Genomic DNA, 23,691 nt, shown 5'->3' on the forward strand with positions numbered 1-23,691 from the left:
AATTTTATCTTCCAATTTTATCTTCCAGGATCCATTTGATTTTGGATTATAGGTTCAATCTAGTATTTTCCTACTTCTTGTCTGGCAAGGCAGTTCCGAGCCTAGAGTAGTGGAAATTCAACTTAACTGGAACTAACTGTATTAAGTCCTCATGTGGTTTGGATAACAGAAGAGGGCCAATTCCATGTAACAGACGTGACAGGAACTTAACTTCTAGGAAGCCCTGCGACTTCAGCATAAATTGTGGTGGGATTTGCTTTAAGGAAGTTGCTTCCCCAATACTGGGAGGCATAGTGCCCACTCTAGGTGGATGTTTATTTTCTTCCAATAGACACCTGAACTTCTGCCTTTTAGATAGGCCTAGGAGTGGGTGAGGTACAAGGTGTGCCTTGAGACACACCATTTTTGTGTGTTTATTAGCATTTGTAGTTACTGCTGTCTGATTCGAATCTGTAGAGGTGCACATCTTTGGTCTCCACTAAAGGACTCCAAAAACATGCATAATCTATTAGGGGAGATGATGGATAAAATCAAGATGTGCCAGAAGTAGGTAGTTTGTAATCAATGTATGCGGGCTCCTTAGCCATTAACAGAAGTTACTTATAAGAGGCATTATTTAATTATATGGAGCAGACGGACTTAATATCACGGTCTGTTTTAAACAATATGAGCCTTGAAGGAAGGCAGTGTGTCAATATGCAAATCCCATGTAGAAAACACTCAACTTTGATACTGGTTAGAAGCAGTGATTTGGTTAAGGCAGCCTTGCGTTTTGAGCAGACAATCATATAGGTGTGGTTGAAAGAGAGGCAGGACCAGAGTCAACGAATGTCACTTAATGATGACACTCAGACTTTTTGGGTCATCAGCACATGTGGATGCCCTGGTTGTGTAGAATGATCCCTGTTGAGTCTTTCTATAGGCAGTAGGCCTCATTGCGAGGGCTGTGTAATTTCCAATTCATGAGTAATTGGACTTGGAGCTTTCCAATGGCCTCTTGCCCAGGACATTTCACCACGTCAAAGCTGATTTTTCCAGTTCTATAACGAATCACACATTTCTCAGGGCACCTTTGGAGGACAACTAGGAATATGGCAGTATTCCCGTATCTCCAAATCAGCGATCCCCAAGATGTCTGTAATTGCTATAGTGGCACTACCAATGTAGTGTTCCCAAACACAAAAATGGAACCCTTAGTGCCCATGCAGATGCATTACAATTAATTACACAAAACATTGCACAGTCAACTCTGTTGAATCTGAACATTCACCTGGCCTCTGTAGTCAACATTTCAAAGAGAGTTATTGACCACTTGAATATTGTTTGTTGGTGTCTGATGGTTAACTGTTAGGCCTGTGGTAGGCTGGCAAGGACTTTGCTGCTTGGAATTAGAATCATAACACCAGGTGAGTAACTGTTAAAGATTAAAATCCCCTCAATTTAAAAATTTCAATTGAGGATTTTTTCAGAATAGTTGTACACACCACTGCTCTGCATCCTCCACTACAACTGGAAAAACACACCTCTGGTGCTACAAATCACAAAGATAACATCCATCACCTGCTATCATGACGAGGAGTGAACCACCAGCTGTCACCCATTATCAAAGTATGTGGTGTACAGGGTCTCTATAATTTGAAGGAGGGAAAAAAAAAACATATTTTGAAAACTCCGGTATATGGACACTGGATCAACAAGGCAGGACAAAGCAACTGAGTTACCTATGGGTTTTTAGCATGCCACACATGACTAGATACACACTTAACTAGATACAGACACAAAATCCTTGCCTCCATGCTTAATGTCTTCTTTAAAATATTTTATTTTCATCATTTGTATTTTTTTTTTAGATAAACAGATACGATTTAGGGTGTCAACATCAAAACAGTAATTAACAATCTGCTGCAAATAAATCCTCATATATTAATATTATAACAGTAAACAATCCAAAAGGTAACATCTGATCGATTAATAGCAAGATCATTACTTCAAACAGATAATGTAGTGCCAAGACTAACTTAAAAGATAAAACATACAAGGAACATGAACAAGTGAGGATAGCAAAAGAAAGGTGTCATTAATGAAAAATACTACAGTTTGGAAAAAAATCATAAATTAATAAGAAAGTTGATTTAGGATTCCGATAAATTCAGAAAAAAAAACCTTTAAGATGTCAGCAAGTCTACAATGCAGACAATTTATAGAAACATTCACTGATAATCATTTATATTTGATTAGTTTTTGAAAAATGACAGGTTTGCGACTTGCAATAATTTTGCAGCAGTGATTTTATTTTTTGATGTGGATGTTGGCCATCAGGAAATCTAGCGACTGTGCTTATTACACAAAAATAACATGCAGTATTGAAAGATTAATGTTGGTACGCACTAACTTTGAGCCTACAGCCTAACAAGTATTTCAGTGCTGTAAAGTCACTCAGATCAACACCGCATGTTCTGTGCTAGTAGTACTGCCCAATAATACTGTTTTAGATTTCTAAAGCTTTTAGTTTACAGGGCCCCCACCACGGTCCAATCAATGAGTCTTTGGAAGCCCTTGAAGATAAATCACATTGAAATGAAGGCCTTTTGTACACGTTAATTTGATGGATGATAGAACAAACTTGTCCACGACATTGGCAACTGCCGCACCCAGTCCAGAAATATGGAGCCCGCCAGGAGTTTCTTGGTGATTACGCACTGGGCTAGGACTTCTGGACCAACTCACTTTTGTGAGTTCCATCACAGTAAGGTTGGTTCTTGGTCTGTTTGCACCCACACAGCCAAACTGTCTTTGATTCTTCCACGACAAACCTGAGAGGAGAGAAGCTGGGGCTGGCTTTCTTATGGGATCCATCACAGAAAGGCTGAGGAATACAAAGCATATCAAGCTGCATTCTTAGAGATACAATCTACAGGAAAGAGTCATCATTTGAAGAAATAAAACATGCTAATTTATACCCAATCTTCTACATACTACAAAAATGTTAGCATAGCTACAATGATCCGTCAAAGATGCTGGTTCAATGTAAACTTCGATTTTTCAGTTTTAAAGCCCCCATTGCATTTTATACATTTGTTTTATTTGACTGCATATTTAACAATTATAAACACGTTGTATTTAACTTTGTTTGGTTTGTGCAAATATGTTGTTTTATGTTTCCAACATGATTTGACAGTTCAGCAATTACTTGCTGTATGCATCTGAAGTGTTCACTGGTGCTTCATATTGTTTAATGTTGACTTGTGTGACTGTTCTTATCTGCATTTCAACAGTCAACAATGTGTCCCAGAGCCATTAGGTAGGTGAAAAGACATGATGGTTGTTTTTTTCAGTATTATTCTACAAAAAGGCAACATGTTGGTTGTTACAGTTAAAAGCAAATCAATAGAAGAACCTTGAAGGTATATTAACTTGATGCAAACAAAAGATAAAGAGAAAGAAACCTTCAGGGAGCTGAGGATCAACATTTGGTGCAGAAGCTGTAAACATCATCTTCTTCTAAGGCAAGGACAATGGCTGTCACCTTGAGAAAGCTAGACAGCCTTACCTACTTTTGCTGAAACACCATAACATCTGGGAGCAGTGGAAGAGATTGTGGCTTCCTTTGTGTGAACAGCATCCCTGCAGTAGCATTAAATTATGTGGGAGAGAAACAAGACCACTTATTGATTCTTACTGGTACCTTTTGGGGCTAAGGCGAGGCATGGGTTAGAGGACAAATACAGTGACATGCTGCATTACCGTAATAATGTTGTGATTTTTCCTTCTTTTTAGCTGGATAGGCACGGTTATTGCCACTATCTTGTCTGCCCTTAGATACTGCTATGCACATTTGTATGCACTAAGGTAGGCCTTGATCTTGTTGTTGTAAATACAAAGTATAAAGATATATCCTAAGTATGGTTGCTCAAGCAGGTGTAGCCATGACGAAAGAGGTTTTGGAACCTACTAACATTAAGTACTCCTGTGAATCTCACAGGACTGATCGTTACCTGTCCATCTAGTATGCAGGAGATTTGTGGGGTTATAGACTGCGGGGTTTTCTATCTCAGGATTGCTATACTAAGTCCTTGCTACCAAAAGGCCAAAGGGGCGCTCAGCTCAGACCGTATTCCGGATAAAGCCAAAATCAGTACCTGGGTATTTTCTAGTTTTTGAAAAGCAGTATGGCTACATTTTGAGGACAAAGGATATTGGTGATGTTTAACCTCTGAATCACAGAACCTTCACTGATATATTGTTAAGAAAAAATAAAATGTGAGGAAATCTCACCACCACAGACATCAGTAGAGTGTTGTAAAACTATAGTCGTTAAAGAGCAGTACAGGCCCAAGTTGCAAGGTTACGAAGTAGGTGAGTCTACCAGAAAGCAGAACAAACTCAGCAAGCTTCAGTTAAATATATTTAACAAGCTTTGTAGAGTTTATGATACAGCGCACAAGTATGTATTTCATTTTCTTTGTCAATAGAGCATGACTTAGAAAAATTGGTCAACAGTTACTTTAGTCAGGAGTGTAGATAGTCAGATAAGAAATCTTGAAACAGAGCAATAAACACTTACACACATGGCGAACGAAGGTTAATGTTTTCTCAAAGTTCTGTTAGGATTACGATAAGGGGAACCTAGAGAAGAGGTCAGGAGTTTAAGGATGCAGGTTATGTGGTGTTTATGTTAAAGTATAGTATTAACTTTTTATTCTGTGACCTGTTATTGGTTTTTAAGATAATATGTATAAAGCCTGCATTTTTGTGACTATATAAAGTAAAGGGCTGCTTGTAAGCAGTCATTTGAGATCAGCTTTTCAGCTCTACGGAGATAACGCCTCTCCTGACTGTTGTGATTAATCCTACTTTTGCCTTGACAGAGAAGCCTTGTTTCTCTTTATTCCAGTTTGCCCCCAAAATATATATAACCTATATTGATATGTAAAAATACAGAATATTTCTAATAATGTGTAAGATCATGAACACTTCACAGCAGCTCGTCCCATAAAAATCTCATAAGTAAAAGCTATCAAAGACGGAAATATTCTAACCACAAGATCTGGGGTGAGAAGACCAAGTATGTTTATATTTAGTGGTGCATTTGCCCCATCAGGGTAAAAATAGTGCATTCATATTAGCATGAAAACTAACTCTAGGAGAGTAAGTCAGATGAAAATGCCAATATATTTGCTCTGCAAGAAAATTGCAGTGTATCATTTCACAGTGCACACTGGTGTAAGCACTGCATAGTGATAGTATTGCATTATTGGGTGCATTGCCTTATTAAAATGGAAGGTATTTGTTACCAGCAATGTAAGCTGATGCATTCCTTTCTTTGTTGTTTTAATGTAATGTTTGCAGCTCCCATATATCCTAGGCTGAGCTGTTTTTCAGGGGCATGATGTGTTTAGTCCTTTTCAGTTCTAAGCTCAGGCTGCCACAAAATCCTAACTTAATCTTACCAACATGGGTTACTAGACTTGAGCTCAGCCATGCATCGAGCCTTGAACTCAGCTCTCTAATCCTCCAGAAATTCAACCTCCCTCTACTCCTGCGAACTTGCGTCCACAGACCAATGGATGACTTTCAGCCACCTAAATACAATGTTTCAAAAACTGAAATACCTGTGGTAAAAAAAATGTATGACCATTTATCTTCCTGGCCAGACAAACTAGAATCCTTCACAAATATATATAAGGAGGTACAAAACCTTCTATTTATGATGGATCTAGACTGTCCGAATTAGCTTTCTTTGAACTATGAAAACACTCCGTTACACTTTCCAACATCTAGGATTTCTGCATAAAGTTCAACCATCCTAATCCTCTGAAAACTGGATTACACTAAGAAACCTATAGCACGGCTCAGCACTATCAATCATAAGAAGCTTGCAAGTAAGTTAGAGCTCTGCTGCAAGTCAGGTTGTACGATTAAAGATGCAAGTTCATATCTGCCCTGTCTTGGTCTTTACAGTTGCATGGTCCTCATTCAAGCTGTTATGTCTCTCTTACAGGGCAATAAATGATAAAAGCCCACAATTCTTTCTGAAAAAAAGAAACACCAGCTACTTTCAACCTAGGAACATATGTTCCAGACTAGTACCCCTTCTAAAAAAATTCCAGCTTACAAGAAAAGTAACCTACAGGGTCACAACATTCTCTGTGCATGTGGCCAAATTGTGGACTCACTACTGGCAAAAATAAGGACTACGAGAACCATATTACAGTCAGAAGAATGGCTGAGAAAAGGTAACTCTTAACATGATCATTAAATCTCCAAGATTAACTATGTCAATTCCCACTACCCTAGCAAAAAACATTTTCCACAATAGCATGGACAAAAGCTAAAATAAGATCTACTGTAAAAGACTCGAACAATCATTAAAACCAAGCAGTTCTGTTCCTATTGACAGAAGCCCCTATGAAACTTCATGCCCACAAGAGGGTGCACAGCAACTCTCAAAGTGCAGTGACATCATCAAGCCTGGTGCATAGAAGTACATAGAATACTCGCTCTAGAAACTTGCAAAGAACACTCAATGTCATCAATTCCCAATCAACTTTTTCTCTTGCCTCCACTCGTCCTTGAATGTCCCCTCCTGTATATCCTGGCCCAATCTACCCACTCTCTACCCCAACTATTTCCAAATCGTCGTCTGAAAACAACTTGACTACCTGAACGTTTATGCACCTTTCTCCACTCTAGTTAATGTTCCTATAAATGTCTACATATTTAATCTGCACATGTCCTCACTTGTATAAATTCACACATTTCTTCTCCTCTTTGACTAGTAATCCTTCATACAAAAGCTGCAACTGCACAGTACTTCCTAACCCAATTCTTTCCAACCATGACTCAGCTAATCTCACTCACACACAAACAACTTTAGACTTCACGTAAGACTAGGCACTTGTCTAGAAAACACGAGGCTAAAAAAGAGCACAACATTTCTCAAGCACAAAATCCTAGATTAACAGGTTACGGCTTCTTCTGCCTAAAGGCATGCTCTGTAATATAACTAAATCACTAATAATCACTGTACCCACTCTGACAATGGGTTCTGAAGTAGTGTGCCACTTCCCGAAAAGTGCTTCAATGCCTCGTCAGAGGTACTAGTCACTATAGGTTATTATAATGCAATATAGAAACCATAAGTGGACAAAAATAATGATCCCAATTCCCTTTCAGTCTCTCTAAATAATGTGCAAGTGAAAGGGGGTCCTAGTAAATGACAGCATAGAAAAACATCAGTAAAGGAAAGTTGTTTCATTCATTTATTGACTCATCTATTCATACAGCCAAATACTCACAAATTCATCTGTAAGAACTTGATTTGATTAGTTGCGAAAGATGCGAGTCGTTCTAAACTAATAGGTCTGCAATTGTCTCATTACTGGGAACTACAGGCTGAATGTGTCATTATTAGAAATAGCGACTACCTAATTGTGATTCTGTGCAAATCGCAATTAGGTAATCCCTATTCCTAATGTATGAAACGGAGTTTCATTTCGCGCATCCTAATGGTCGCAAAATGACCTACCTCATTAATATTAGTGAGGTAGGTCGAAATTTTAGACTCATTAAGAAACACAAAAATCACAGGGATGGTGGCTGGCTGGGGTCAGAAAACCACCATATCTGTGATTGCTTTTAAACAAAGCAATCTTTTTTTTTTTTTTTTTTTTTTTTAAATGCAGCCAGTTTTCCTTAAAAGGAATGTTTAAGGATGTTTAAATAAAAAAAATAAAAAAGTTTTCTTTTCATTTTTTAACAATAGGCAGTGGTCCGTGGGACAACTGCCTATTCTTAAAAAACATTTTCACCACCATTTACAAAGGGGAAGGGGACCTGTTCCCATCTGCGAAAGGGTTACCACCTATCTAAAGTAGGTAAAATGCGAATGTTTTATGACCACATTTCGGTCACAAAACATTGATACATACTGCTGCGATACAGTATTAGAAAGGGACAACCTGAATACACCCCATCCTAATACTGAATCGGTATTTACTCAATTCCAAATTGCGATTCGGTAATATGTTACCAAATCGCAAATTGGAATTCATACACACCAAAATGCATTTTACCAGTCGCAAACGGCCCAATTCTGCAGATCAGGCCATTTGCGACTGGTAAAATGCATGATACATATGGCCCTATGTTCCCTAGAATGGCACTTGACTGTTAGGGTAGTGAAGCAAAGCAACCCAAGTCCTACTCGGGGGAGATGATGTGGGCTAGCAATCGTAAATCACTGGCACGCAACAGCAAAGAATTGTTGTCCAATCAGTGCTTTTTCGTTTAAAAAGAAATGTACTTTTATTACAAACACACAGTACTAAATTACAAATATATACATTCAGGTAAACTGGAACACCATATCAAATTATACCCTAGTGCATCCTGAACCCTATAATTGCAATACCACCCCATATCAGATATATGTAACATCCCAATATATAGGGGTGTCATTTTAAATGAGGCAGGTCTACTAACTTTGTTGGGGGGGTGGAGGGGTTAGGGTGGGTCAGTCACAACATTAATAAATTAGATCAGGTCCCAGGTCCAGCTCTCCCTGTGCGTCTGCATCACTCATGCTCCCGTCTTCTCCTTGGTTTTTCTTCCCCAGTTTTTTGAGTGCCTTCTCCTTGTTCTTCCCTCAATCAAACATTTATAGTTCACAGTAAATCACCTGTGAGAGTCTCGAGGCACTGGAGCTGTATCCTGCTGCGTGGAGGAATGATCATTCGAACATCCAGGTCTTTAGTTCTCTTCTCAATCGTTGGAGTGACTGTGTGGTCCTAAAGCACAGTAGAAGATTGTTCCAAGCCTTGGCTGCCAGGTGCGAAAAGAAGTGTCCTCCCAGTTGGCTCGACATATCCGTAGGGTGTCTGCAAGGGAGAGGGAAGCTGATTGGAGGTGCCTGGTGGGTAGGCTAAAGGTCAGGCATTTGCTGATATATGCTTGTTCCCTGGTATCAATCATTCTCATTTTGTGTGCCCTCTCCTTGCTTTTTCCTTGTTTTCACTGCTTTCTCCTTGCTTTTTCTACTGTTTTTTGTGTGCCTTCTCCAAGCTTTTCCCTTGTTTTTCATTGCTGCTTTCCTTCTTTTATCCTCGTTTGTGTGTGCCATCTACTAGCTTTTCCCTTGTTTTTCACTACGTTCTCCTTGCTTTTTTTCCAAGTTTTTTGTGTGCCCTCTCCTTGGTTTGCTCTCGTTTAACTGCTTTCTCAGGGACCTGCAAGTGCCTGGATAGCCTGTCGGGTGATTAATTACGCTTTACAAATCCTGATTGATTTCCTCATGTTTCAATACAAAACCACAATTTAAACCAATGGGGATAAAATCATATTGGAATATGACATTACGAAATTATAAGTGTGTGTCTGAGTCTCTCTTCACTATCAAAAAGCCTCAAACTGCAGCCATAGGACCCAGTATAAGGGATTACCCCATTCCAGAGGAAAAGCTCCAGATCTAGGAGTGCTTAAATCAATGGAAATCTCTTCTGGGGGATATGGGAATAAGGCTCTAGGAGACTTAGTGCAGGAGTCCTTAAATACCTTCTAGCGAAAGTTTCTGCACTCTTGCAGCCACCCCAAACATCCTTCTGTAACTGTTGGTGGTGTCCTTGTCCCTTAGTGGGCACCACAAGAAAGTAAATATGTCAATTCAAACCAGTGCAGAACATCCTGAGGCACGCCTTGCTGAGAGCATTTGCCTGTGCATACTTATGAGTAGGGTTTTGTGGCACATTATTTCTTTTGATTTTGGGTACCCCAGCTTTTCTTCTTTGTTTCGTTTCTTACATTCATATGCTGTCGAGCAGGTGTACCGCCTTCCTACTTCCTGTGGGCAGGGAAAGCACTCTTAGAGCGGTCATGCACCAGCCCATGTGGAGCATGAGTGGGTGTTACTGCCTCGATCCTCCACCCCTCCAGACACTGGCATGGGGAGTAAATGGGGAACATTCAATCGCTCCCGGGGTTCTAGCCTTCCCAGAAGAGAATGAAGAGCACAATGGCGATCTAATGGTTTGCCTTCCTTGTTCTCTGTGAACAATGCATGGGTTTCCCCCTGGACTCCATGAATGGCACTGCTTTAGCAGTAGTGCTCCCCAGGGCCAGAAGCAGGATATGGGAGGGAGTCCCACACATGCCCCATGTTCAGAGAATGAAATAATACATAAAGTACCGATCCCTGTACCCTGGTCTATCCTGCAGGCTTGTTTCGCAACTCCTGGCCAGGCTTAGCCACTAGGAGCATTTTCATTAGGTCTCTTGGCCTCTAGAGGGACAGTTTGTGGGGTGCTGGATATTCTGACTCCCTGTCTCAGCCTTGTCCCCTGCCGGGCACCTGGTGGTACTCTTCTGCTGGTGTTGCACAGTCCCTTCTGACCTGCACCACAGGTTCCTGGTTTCTTGGGGGGCCTCTAGGGGCAATACATTTCAGGTTCTTCCCACTACCCCAACCCCCCAACTGATCCTGGGGAGATCCATCCTAGTTATGAAGTCAGCTGGAGTCAAAGTCCTTAGTCCATTGTTGCAGGGCATCAGGTGGCGACTTATTGCTAGGCATTCTTCTGCCATTGTCGTCTCCTAAGACCAGGGGTGTCTGATTCGTCTCTCTCTTGTGCAGGAGTTTTTGGTGTGTGGAAAGGTGTAGGGACAAGGCACTTCTCACCAATAGTACAATGCCACATCACCCCTCCACCCATTCCCAAACCTTGCTTCACAGATCTAAAATGGTGATTTCATGTTTCCACTGGAAAAAGCTCCTCTGAGGGCCTCAGCTCTGCCCCTAGCTGACACCAATGCCTGGTCCCTTCCACCAAAACTTCAAAGGCAATCCTCTCCTGTGTGGGCTGCAGAGGTCTTGGCTCCCTTTTTTTCTAGTGGGCCTGGGTTGTTCCACCCCAGATGCATGCAGATTTCCCCAGAATCCTTCCTTTGCCAGTAACTGAGTAAATTACTGTTAACTGCCCTTTCGTGTGGGAAGGTCTCTAATCCATTTTCTGGGGAGCAGAGCAATTAACTAGGCCCAGTAGTAGGAACAACGGCCTGGTACCAGATTATGAGCTGAGCCAGAGAAATAGGACAAATCCTGAAGATGCGTGATGCCTTGCTGGATCCTGTAGGTCTAAGAGGAGTAAAAATGTACTTTAGAGCAGATTTCGCCTATATGTATAAAATATAGTAAAAACACCACTGATTCCCCTGTGAGCACTACAGACCGACACTTTGAATGGTCATAATAATGAAAAGCCTATGCCAGGTCAGCACCAATCCTTGCACAGTCCTTTCTCCGACAGGCAACCTGTGCACAGACACGGGGCTCTGCACAACACTAGTCTGACGTGGAGCCCACACGCATGGTTATGTGTAACGAGCCCAGTACCTCTTACTGTAGCTGAGCAAAAGCCTCTCTCACTGTAGCTGAGCAAAAGCCTTAACTTAAACGGCAGACAATGGCTGTCAACACGATCTGTCGAATTAAAGTGAATTTACTGTGAGTGCGACTCAGGCATTGAGACTCACTCACATGAGATCCAAATTATCAATATAATTGTCATACTCAGTGCTCAGCAGAAAGTTGCCTTTAGAGCAACAATATCTTGCTTTCTCTTAGACCTGCATGAGACAAGCAAGGCTGGTGCATTTACTACTAAGGAGCCAGTAATGGCAAGAATAGGCCCACTTGACAGTCACATCAAAGTGCCAACACGGTTCAAGTAAGCCTTCATTTTTTTTTATCAATTCTGAACTTTCTATGGATAAACCTCTTTAAAAGAAAGATGAAAGACTAATCCTCACTACAGTGGAGTGGAATCCTTCAGAGATTAGGTGCTCATCTGTAAGACTGAACAGCAGTGGGTCACTCTACAAAACTTAAAAACACTTGCACAGAAATGAGTTGGAACAGAGGGCAGCTGACTTGTGCCCAATATGGAGCAAAATAAAGGCAGGACTCTAATGGACAACATGAGGTCCCAGTTCTACACAAGAAAGCAAGGTGGCACAATATAGATATAGACAAGATAGATATTATACAATGTGTATCAGTAGAACGCTACTGACAAGAGTGAAATGAGCGTTTATACACACTCATCAGGTAGAAACAAGCTTGCCATAGAGGGGAGACACTCAGCACTGAAGCACCAGACATAGGGGTAACCATTCCCAAGACAACAAACACACCAATGCTTTGCTATCAAGGAATGAAAGCTGGCTACCGAATAAGCTACTTGTGAAGACAGCCCAGTGTATTTACCTATACTGTTACTCATATTGCCCTGAATCTCTTGTTGACTCCCAATGTCAGGAAAAAGCTGTGCACGACGAGCTTGGGCTAAGACTGTGGTGGTCTGCAGAATTTCAAGTAGTGTTTATCAACCATCCCCATAGGTTCAGAGCACATTTAACCCTGCAGATGGGGGCAGGAGACATGGTTCTCTAATGCGCTGCAGCTAAGTTGAACCCAAAAGCATGGCTTTATCAATATTTATTGACTGCAGAAGATTCTTGCTATAATAGCTTTTAACATCAAAACCTACAAATTGTGCGGGAGACAAACGTAAGTTGTGTAAACTTAAAGGCCTGTATAAACGTTCTTTACTACCTTATCAAATTCTAACATGTATGCCACATGTTGCCTAATCAGGTCTTAATCATTTTTCCATTTATTGTCATTCTGCAGATATCTGTCCTTGCTCTGGTAGCAGATAATTAAAACATTCAAGGGAAAACCCAATTCATATATATCATTTCTCCAGTATATGGTCAAGCTTTCTCACCCAGCCAAACCTTTGCACAAGACAGACATCAAACTTATAACATGAAGCAACTGTTATTTTGCTGATTCAGTCAACAAGGCAAGAGAGAAAAACACAAGTTTTCTAGTCTAATGAACAGTAGGAAAAAACATTCTAAGTTTATATCTGAAGACTCATTAGATTGCCCTATGCACGTAGTGCCTCGACAATGGCTTTTTGAAGTCATTCCTCATCTTGGCAAAGAATGTATTTGTGAGATGCCATGCGCTTTGGGGGTTTTCAATGTTGTTTGGAAGCAACTAAAGATTTCAGGAATTTCAGCTAGCTGTTTGTTTTCTTTCTAAACAAGGAATCACAAGATAAGTTTCTTCATGCATAAAGTTTCCCTTTAACAGAACATAGAGAAGACTGTCATGCACTCTAGTGGGACGGAAGCACCTTGTGTGGGTGCCTCTAGAATGACTACATTGTGAACATGCCATATTTCCACCAAGCACTACTGCCCGCACTTGCAATCTAGGAAGGAGTCCTTTGCTGGCCTAGTGCTTCTCCAGAATCAGTCAAATGAGCATCCTACCTGCGTAGTGTGTTTTGGCCAACTACTGCATACTACTGTAATTCAAAAGCATGAATAATTATGAACGAACCACCACTAGGAAAGAGGTTAGTTACCACAATTATGAACGATCCGCCATGAGGAAAGATGTTAGATACCTATTAGTTTCCCAGCACTGGTATCTCTATAGATTCATACAATACTGCTGCTAATTCTTAGTATTACAAAACACTATATCTGATTGCATCAAGTGATAGGTCTCTTGGGGCAGAGAAGATGCTTTTCACCACATTAGTTCCTTTTAGACACACAATGAGGTAGACTGGCTACAGAGGCTAAAGTACGAAACCTTTGTTTTTGGACAAGTACAGATAAAGGTACATAGTTAACATGGATATATTTAACAATGCACTTGAACAACCGTAATAATACAATGTACACATGGTGCGCAACAGTCACAACTAAGGGAGGTGTTATTAGGGAACCATTACCTGGGCCTGATATGAATGTGACCAGGCAGCTTCTTATTCTCCATCGTCCGTCTAAATGTTTACCTACAGTCTCCTTGTGTGCTTTCCAAACTCATGCTGCCATGGCATTCACTAGGTATCAGCTGGACATTCCTGCAATGCATAGTTAATCCCCCACAAAGTCTTCTATCCAGGTTTTGTAGAGGAGGTGGCTTTGTATTATTGATATTTAAAAAAAAAACAATATAATTTAAAGAGACATGCATCACATCATTTTGCTAGTTACCTGCTTCTTGCTGTGCCCGCAGGCGCACCAGGCATACCGCTTCTCTGCAGTCAGGTCCACCTGGAACGGGTGTTTCGCTGCAATTACTGGAGCTGGGGCAGATCCATCTGTAAACCATCGAACCTGCACACAGAGCGAGTCTTCAGACATTGCTTCTCACATGCACAATGCAATCTCTGAGAGCACTGATGCATTCTTGCAAATCAGATCATGAATAGAGGTATAATGCATAAAATATGTTGCTGCAAATCATCAGATAGCTTTATCACGTTTTTCAGAAACTAAATGTTGCGCTGTTATGAAAGGCAATTTCGGTTTTACTGGCATTCCTCAAATAGGTTTTTATTGACTAAGGAAGTAAACAAATCAACCGGGTCAGAGACCTGCGTGATGGGGTTTGGCTGGCCTCAAGTGTCAAAACATGAGTAGCCACTGCTGATTTAACATGTCTACTAGACATTTTTCCATTTTCTTGTTCTGCATTTCTTTTTAACTGCAAGTTCTGTGTAAGAAGAAAAATTCACATTGCCATGGCTTGACTGTACCTCACCTTTCAATTGAGCCACAAAGCACACATGAGCCCCATCACTGGTACAAAGCAGACTTGTGCCGGACTTTGTTCACCCACCTATTAGTGTAGCAGCAGAATTTCATACAAACACCTACAGCCGAATGTAATTATTTTTCAGGGGAAAGGGACATTTTCCCACAGTTTGTACTGTGGGATATGATACTGGACGTAGATGAAGGCCACAGCCAGTGGGTACAAGTACTGCGATAGGTGAAGATCATGTAGTGCAAGTGCTGGTGGCAGGGATACAAGTCATCTCTAGATTGTTCGGAAAGTATAGCATTGCAATCTCCCACCCTGCTGAATAAATCTTGTATGTATACTAAGATCAGTTACTACTTGGTGGGGAAAAAACAATTACAGTCCCCTAGTTATTACTTATGCAAAAATACCCCATATAAACCCTCATGACATCACACAATTTAGGACAACATCAATGGCATCAGAGAAGTTTCAAACAGGTAAATTGTTCATATCTGTTTAAAGACTGGAAATGTATCCTTTGACTGGATCAAAGTTTCTGTAAGGACATCATGATGTCTGCAGTGGTGTTGCAGCCTTACAAAGACATTTAAATTGTGTGTAAAGGTTTTCATTGCTTGTGAGCGAAATTCAACCTGCTTTTAGCAACAGTGTAGTTTCTGAGGATATTACGGGCCTAATTACGAGAGCTACAGATAGTCCTGGCCCCTTGATATACCTCTGTAAAAAAAAAATGTTGTCCAGAGATTTTTATTTTTGATTTGTGTTTTTGTATCATTAGAGAAGTAATTCAGCTTGGGTAGACATTGTTAAGCCGGGCCTATTATTTCTGGACAACATTTTTTAAAATGGCGGATGTCTTGCAGTGATGATGTAATATTTCAGGCACCATTAGACCTATATACTTAATTTTGGTGCCAAAACATAGGTCTTGGGGGTCAAGTAGTCTTGTAGAGGCAGAAAATAACTCCTCATAGCAACCCTTCTGCCATTTTCCAAAATGGTGGCTCTATAATGATGTGTTTTAGCCATCATATTGGTAATTTATTTTAATATTGTTTTTGTTTTAGGTTTTCCTTTGATTCAAATTTGTATACATGATCGAAGCAGGTGGTAGCAGAGGATCTTTACCTCCCGACAGAGTGTTTCTAACTACAAAAATTGAGGACTCCTTGAACAAAGGAACATGTATCATATGCCAAACTAATCCGAAAGAAAAGCTAACATCAACTGCGGCTGGACAGAAGAGAGTTTGAGATGCTGAAGAAATACAGGAAGACTGAGTTCACAAAAGATTGAAACTGACGGGTGAAGAGGATCAAATATTTTATAATTGTAACATCAGGTGCTCCAAGTCGTACACAATGGAGAAAAGCCATGAAAAAAAATAATTAAAAAAAAATAGCAGAAACCAGTGAATCACAGCAAAAATCAGAGTCTTCTGAGAAAAAGACGACAACCAAACCCAATGCCCATCCACTTAGAAGATTGATGGCTACCCCTTGTCCACTTCAAACAACTGATCAGAAAGCAGAGGAACTTCGATGAGTTATTTCTGGTTTAGCTAGAACAAGGCCCAAGCGGACTGACCAAAAAACAAAATACAGAGTATGTGAGTCTCAAAGGGCAAACATGTTTTTATCTGCAGCTAGTTTCTTTCAAGATGAAGTTTTCAGCAGAGGAACTGATCTTAACAGAGAGGTAAATGTATTTGTAGCTGATTTGTATGCCCATCCGAACTGCATGCGTGGATACATTCTAAAATATGAACGTACAATGAGCTCCCAGCAGCAATGTAACCAATAGCCTTCAGTTAAGTTTGCACTCTTTGAAAAAGCAAATTAAGTTTTAAAGCCACCGAGGGAGATCAGAGAAACAATGGTCAACATAGATTAAACTGTATAGATCCATAATAATTAAGTTAAGATTTTTCTGGTGAAAATGTACAATGACAGAATTTGTTTGTCAGTCTAACAAAAAAATGAGCCACTTAGGGTGCTCTCAGCTGATTTGACTTCTGAAATTCTTGCTGCCAAAATAAGATCAAGGTATGCTGTAAAATCAGCAGGAACCATTTTAAAAAACGTTCTAAAAGACTACGATTTTGGACTTAATGACAAATTTTGTGATGCCCCAGAGCTCCGTAAATGATGGGAGTCAACAAGAATGCCTGATGTTGCCTTAGCATTTTTTTTACATCACTGTTTAATATCAGCAAAGCAAAACTGTTAAAAGCTAACATTCTCGTATTCCGAACAGAAGCCAACATTGATGATGGCTTTGAGTATATAAACGAAGTGGAAGACAATCCCATGAACCGAAAGGCTTAAGCTGTGCCAATGTATTGTCTTTTCAAAATCATGTTTTATGAATTACATCACTGCAAAAAGAAAACTTCGCTACACATGATGACTGCCCATGCAATCTATGGCAGGTACAAATGTAGAGAGCTAATCACTTCAATGAATAGGATTGGTGCATCAACAAGTTATATTGACATAGTAGGGAGCAGGAACTTGTTAACAGCTCATACTGTAAAATCTTGTGAATCTGACAACACACCACTTCCAAGTCACTTTACCAGGGAAGGATTTACAATTACTGCTCTTGATAATTTTGATTTTGAAGACCACTTTTCTTTGTCTGGAACATCCAGCATACATCATACTGCCATGGTGCTTTTTCAAGACTGTACCAATGAAGAAGCTGCTGGAAAACAAGCTGTAGGCATACACAAACAAAGCTGCAAACTTGTAACCAACCTGCCTTGCCAACGTGTGCAAAATCACTACAAGCCATCAACTTGTCTCAGTCTACCAGAAAATTTCAAAGTGGCGGAGGATATTGGACTTCTTCTACCTGATGCTGCAGTCCACAAAGCTGATTTGACTGAAGTTATCATATTGCATATAAAGTGCAGACTGAAGAAAAGTCAGTTCCTCCATGGGCTGGAATTCATGCGCTGATCACCCAAATACCATCCCACTGAAGGAGGTATGATTCTTACCAGTAATACCAACTCCAGTCACAAACTTCGCAACAGTATACACAGCTCTAAAAAATACCCAAAATGTGCGTGCTCAGCTTGAAGACCAGCCTATCCTGCCAATTGTTTACAATGAACGTGTTTTCCATATTTCAACTGACATAGCAATCCAGTTGAATTTGATGATCTTTAGCCAATGTTGGGTGTTTTCCACATCACAAAAGTTGTGTTGCAGTGCTGGAAGATCTCAGTGGATGTGGCATAGACAATGCACTTATCAAGGCTGAAATCTTTGGAAGCAAAACTGTCCAGTCAGTATTAAGCGGACCTCATTATGTTAATTCATTACAAAGTATGCTGATTATATCAGACACTATTGAAACACTGCGCTGGAATGCTTTCTGGAATAAGAATGATAAATTAGGTTTTGCATATCCTATCTCAGAAGTGAACATGGCATAGGGTGCACTTCATTCAAAAGACAATTCAAAGCCAGGCAATGTTCAATCACTTAGTTCAAAATCAGAAAACCTGAGTTTGTCGAAGAATGTGAATAAAAATCTGAAATGTGCAAGTACTAGGGTAATGATTGATTCATGATAGTTCTAGTGGAAAAACTTGGTACATGCTGATCGGGAAGGTGACTGGGAGCTGCATGTGAAGACTGTGGGACCACTGATTACTGTGTTTCACAAATTGTATTGCATAAACTACCTGAGATGCGGGTCCTGGTATTTGGAAAAAGTGAAGAAGCTAGAGTTGGAAAAACCATCCCTCTACAAACAATTCATCCCAAGACATTTTGTGGTGAAAGACAGAGAGGGAAGGTTCAAAGTTGTGGCTCTAGATATGAATCTAGAACAGATGAGCCAGAGATCAGAGAAAAGCTCCAAGGGAATTGTTGGTCAGACACATAAAAGTGAATATGCTGCTCAATGGCACCTAGTTTACCATGAAGTCCTTTCTATTTGCAATGTTTTTAGAGATAACAAATTCAAATTTAATGGACCATTGTGAAACTGTTCCTCTCCACAAATTTGTGGGACTGAGAGGGGAACGTTTAAATAAACATGTTAACAGCCTTCTTCATTTCATGCTGCAGCAAGGAAACCCTTTTGAAATGGCTGAGCCTGTGCGACTACACAACTTTGTGACCAAACAATAATGGGGATAACTATATAAAGACACATCTACTAGATGTCCTGGAACATAGATCAAAACTATACGCAGAACTGAAGCAGGAGAGATTTGTATTGAAAAATAAAAAGCTGTTTGACATAATCACTAAAGCTAAACTTCCATGCATTAATTGCCATAGTAAGTGTTTCATCCGACCAGCCACTACAAACCAGGCTACAAAAAACAACTTTCACAAGCACATAGAGAGATGGATGTAGCAAAAGAAAGGGGTGAATTTATTAAGGACATTCTGTTGCATGATCTTCTTCCAACAAATGTATTATTTGATGGAGATGCTGCAACCAAATCAGTGAAGCACAAACTTGTACAAGAGCTTGAATTTTTTTTTTTTTAAATAAAATAAAAACTTCACCTGAAGAATTTCAATTCAAAAAGGTGACCTCACTGAAAACTGGTGTTGTTGACTGTGTGTCACAATTGCGAATGGTCAAGATTCCATCCATACAAAATTTCGGAGAGGTCTATCAGACTGTTCTACAAATAAAGTCAGTGTGCACCTTGCAAGAACTGTAGATTGTCTTTGACAGTTATCTGTCAAAGAATGTGAGAGAATCAGACAAATATCTATAAGTGGAACAACTGACCTTACCTGCATCAAAAATTCAATACCTATACTGTGCAACTTGATAAATACTGGTCATCAACATCGAACAAGATGAACTTGGAGATGTTAACTATCCAAAACATTGCTGATGCTTCAGTGAACAATGGATTTTCAATTATTGCAAGTGGAATGATTATCAATAAGGAGTTGGTGCCTGCAGAGAGATAATCAAATGGTATGGGCCATATTGTTCCAGAACAGCCAATTGGAAGAAGCTGAACTTTGTGTTGTGCAAATGTTGAGAAGGCTGCTTGAAATGGTTCCAATCAAGTCACTGTACTGTCAAATGACACAGATGTTATTGTTGTGCTACTCAGATTTGTTGCAATGTTCATAAGTCAAGGATTGTCAGAGTTATGGAACAGGCGAGAAGAGACACTTAATCCTGCTTCATATTCTGTACAAGAACTTGACCCGGAGATGCCCAGTGTTCGAATCAAGGCACACATTCCTACGGATGACACTAAATGAAAATTGGAACAAAGCTTGGAGCTTTAACTGCTGAACCTGCGAAGATTCTAAGAGTATTTGCTGAGATGAAAGAAGAATGTGACTTTAAAGATGTAGAAAAATACCTTGTGCATGTGTTGAAAACAAGTTCTGACTGTCACACATTTGACAATCTTCGGTACAGTGAGTTCAAGAGATCAATCCCGCTAAGTGACCTTCCACCAACATCATATTCTGTGCATGGACATAATAAAAGAGCATTGTACTTGATCAGAAGATGTGTAAATGTTTTGGGTCATGCATATGTAAAGAAAGATCTCTGTGAATTTGGTTGGGAAGATACTGATGGGGTGCTAAAACCTACAAAATTTCTAAAACCTCTACCCACAGAACTTACACGTACATGTACCTGCAAAAGCTATGCTACAAAAAGATGTCCCTGTTGATATGCTCCTCTCAAATGTTTAACATTCTTCAAATTTACCACGAGCGATTGCCGAAACAAATATATAAAGTGAACTATGAAAACGTGCCTAAACCAGGAGTGATAATCATTTTTTTAATTTTCAGATCATAAACATTGTTTGGTTTATATATATCAAAGGATTAAAACACCGTCTGTTCTTCCTCTAATATAGCTGCCGTTTTGGAAAATGGTGGAAAGGTTGCTCTGAGAAGTTATTTTCTATCTCTATAGACTACTTGACCCCCAAAACCTATGTTTTAACACCAAAATGAATAATATAGGTCTTGTGGCTCCTGAAATATTACATCACCACTGCAACACATATTTTAAAAAAATGTCATACAGAAAGATTCAGCCTGGATCAGAAATGTCTACCCAAGCTAAATTACTTCTCTAATGATCCAAAAACACAAATCAAAAAGGTATATCAGGGGGCTGGGATTAAGAGGGGTAACTGGAATTTATGACACCTGATAAAATCTGGTACCCAAGAGTACAACATTTTTTAGGGTGTAATAGATTTTGCCTATTCTGACTTTTTTTGGGGAAACTGTGGATTTTGGAGACACACACACGATTTTGGCAGGGTTCAGCTACTAAAATTGCTCCAGACCACAGACATTATCACACCTGGTAATTAACAAGTGTGATAGACTCCAAAAGACTTAGATTTTCCAAAACACTTGTTATCAAGTCCCGAGTTGTGACACCAGTATTGAATTCATGCATCTGCATTTAATGTCTGTGAGGATATGTGTAACATGAGAGTGTAAACAGAGAAAGCTTTCTTCTGTGCAATCTCTGAGGACAGCTGGCAGCTATTTCCATCTAAAGCCTGTGAAGATATCTATTACACAAGAGTGCAATTGCAGCTGGTTATCTTCTTTATAAAACCTCAGTGAGAGCATCTATATCCATATAAACTCTATGATCTGTTCACTGACATTTCAGCCTTTCCTTTCTACTTAACTTCTGCAAGGGTATCTAGTTGCTGACAGTGGAGTTGTCAGATGTGAGGCAACGCTGAGTCCCCAGTAATGCTATGTGTGATGTCAGAGCAGTGCGCAGGTGAGGAACGAGCATTATGACAGCCTAGCTAAACTTTACTGGGGGCTTTCAATAGTTTAGATTCAGAAACTATGCCTATGTGTCTTGCTAATGATAAAAGTGGCTTAACAAATGTTATATGGAACAAGTGTACTCATAAACATGCGTGTATTTATTTGAAAATGTTTCCTCACTATTCAGCATGGGATCAATTTTCACTTCCCCACATCGTTTGATTAAGATTAGTAACTCTTGAGGTTTTTCTTACAACTATAAAATCTATGCTTTTAAGACGTGCCCATCTTGTGACAAGAAGAAAACAGTCATGTTGTCAGAGAATGTCCTTTGAGTCATTCATTACCTAGGACAACAATTAAGGACAGAGACAGAATTCTTACCAGGAGGGAGAAACACTCCTAAAAGTGGTGTGGAGTGTTGGCCACCACCTGAGAGACCTGGTGGTGTCCCTGCCTCATCCTATGTTCGTTCACAGGCCCTCTCGCCGCCTCCTGAGGCTAGTTCCACGAAAACAGTGACATCAGCACCACTGCTAACATTCCCACTTGGTAGGAGTGCAACGTCAAAGACGCCAACAGTGACAAACTCTTACCAATGATATGTTTGAGATACTGTCAAGGCTCTCAGTTCCATGTGTTTCCATGAAGACACATAACAATTCACAATACACATACGTTTTACTTTCGCGGAGCCCTGTTTTTGGCCCTCCTGGGACACCGGAGCACAGAGCAGAGGGGTGGGGCCCCCAGAGCCAAGCACGTATAGCGCTCAGCTGATTCCCGCAGCGCGGGACGTTTTACTTTCACGGAGCCCTGTTTTTGGCCCTCCTGGGATACCGGACACCGGAGCACAGAGCAGAGGGGCGGGGCCCCAGAGCCAAGCGCGTATAGCGCTCAGCTGATTCCCGCAGCGCGGGACGTTTTACTTTTGCGGAGCCCTGTTTTTGGCCCTCCTGGGACACCGGAGCACAGAGCAGAGGGGCAGGGTCCCCAGAACCAAGCGCTTATAGCGCTCAGCTGATTTCCGCAGCGATGGACGTTTTACTTTCGCGGATCCCTGTTTTTGGCCCTCCTGGGACACCGGAGCACAGAGCAGAGGGGCGGGGCCCCCAGAACCAAGCACGCATAGCGCTCAGCTGATTCCCGCAGCGCGGGACGTTTTACTTTCGCAGAGCCCTGTTTTTTGGCCCTCCTGGGACACCGGAGCACAGAGCAGGGGGACGGGGCCCCCAGAACCAAGCGCGTATAGCGCTCAGCTGATTCCCGCAGCGCTGGTGGCGCCCGGGCCAAGGGCGGGCCCGTCTGTGACCGATTGAGACCAGGCTGGGCCCCACCCTCTGATGTTTGCAGCCCTGGAGGTCTGAGTTAATAATACCTACGTAAGAAAGGAGAAGTAAGCTATAATTCAGATTTGCTAACTGAGTAGTTTTATTGCCTATGCATTTTGTTGTATAGTGCCTTTGGCGCCTCAGCACTGTTCTGAACTGGTCTAATCTTGGGCATCTTTTGCCCTATTATAATCTGAGACGATGGGCAAAAGGAAGAATATTACATCTGGGGCTGAAGGAGTACAGGGTATGCCTGTTCAATCATCAATAACTAGTTACTTATCATCAGTTATTGGGGCCATTGAAACTGAAATTGTCCAAGTAGAAGAAAGGATTGGGGCTGTTAACAGTTTAACTCAAAGAATCTCTTTAGAGCCTATGGTATATATCCAGTCCGCAGATCCTCTAACTGCCACCTATAACTTTGGTTTGCCTCAACCTAAAGATAATATAATTGACTTGCATTCTCCACAGTCTCTTAATGTATGCAACGAAGTCCTCATGGACCATTTGGTTGCGATTCCTCCTCCCCCTAAAAAAAGGAAAGCAGGAGGCCATCGCAAATGTATCAAGTCTTTAAAACAGGTGCCGAAGGCAAAGGAATCCACTCTTTCATCATTGGATGTCCCGGTTGATCATCTTTCTACGGCAGGTGCATTAGGCTCTGAAAGTAGAAATTTAAGATTCTCTCATGATAACCATTTGTCTAATTTGGACCTAATGCGCAAACCGCTTTTTTTTTTGCTTTAGAGGAGAAACTAATATTATTAAGTAAAACTAAATTTGAGCAGTTATACGACACTGTCTCTAAATCTTTGTCTCAATTGTCTACCATAAAAACTGGTATAAAACCTGCGGTTTCCCTTACCCATGAAATTGCGTCTGATTTTAAAGACCCACAGCAAGTCAATCGTTTAATGGACCAAGATCAAACCCCGGCCCACCGCATATCCACTCGCGGCTTTCA

At 40.7% G+C, this 23,691-nt stretch overlaps 1 protein-coding gene across 1 annotated transcript in view; it reads right to left on the reverse strand.

Annotated features, from left to right (window-relative positions):
- Window positions 1-1,804: 1,804 nt before the first annotated feature.
- The window catches only part of CISD3 (CDGSH iron sulfur domain 3), a 33,545-nt gene continuing 11,658 nt past the window's right edge, over window positions 1,805-23,691 (reverse strand). Inside the window, exons 2-3 of the mRNA XM_069237482.1 lie at window positions 14,074-14,196; window positions 1,805-2,866 (exon numbers count right to left, since the gene is read on the reverse strand). Of these exons, the coding sequence (XP_069093583.1) occupies window positions 2,705-2,866; window positions 14,074-14,196 (285 nt within the window). The 3' untranslated portion in view covers window positions 1,805-2,704. The remainder of the gene's footprint in view (window positions 2,867-14,073; window positions 14,197-23,691) is intronic.

The sequence above is a fragment of the Pleurodeles waltl genome, chromosome 6 (genome assembly GCF_031143425.1).
Source record: "Pleurodeles waltl isolate 20211129_DDA chromosome 6, aPleWal1.hap1.20221129, whole genome shotgun sequence".
NCBI lineage: Eukaryota > Metazoa > Chordata > Amphibia > Caudata > Salamandridae > Pleurodeles > Pleurodeles waltl.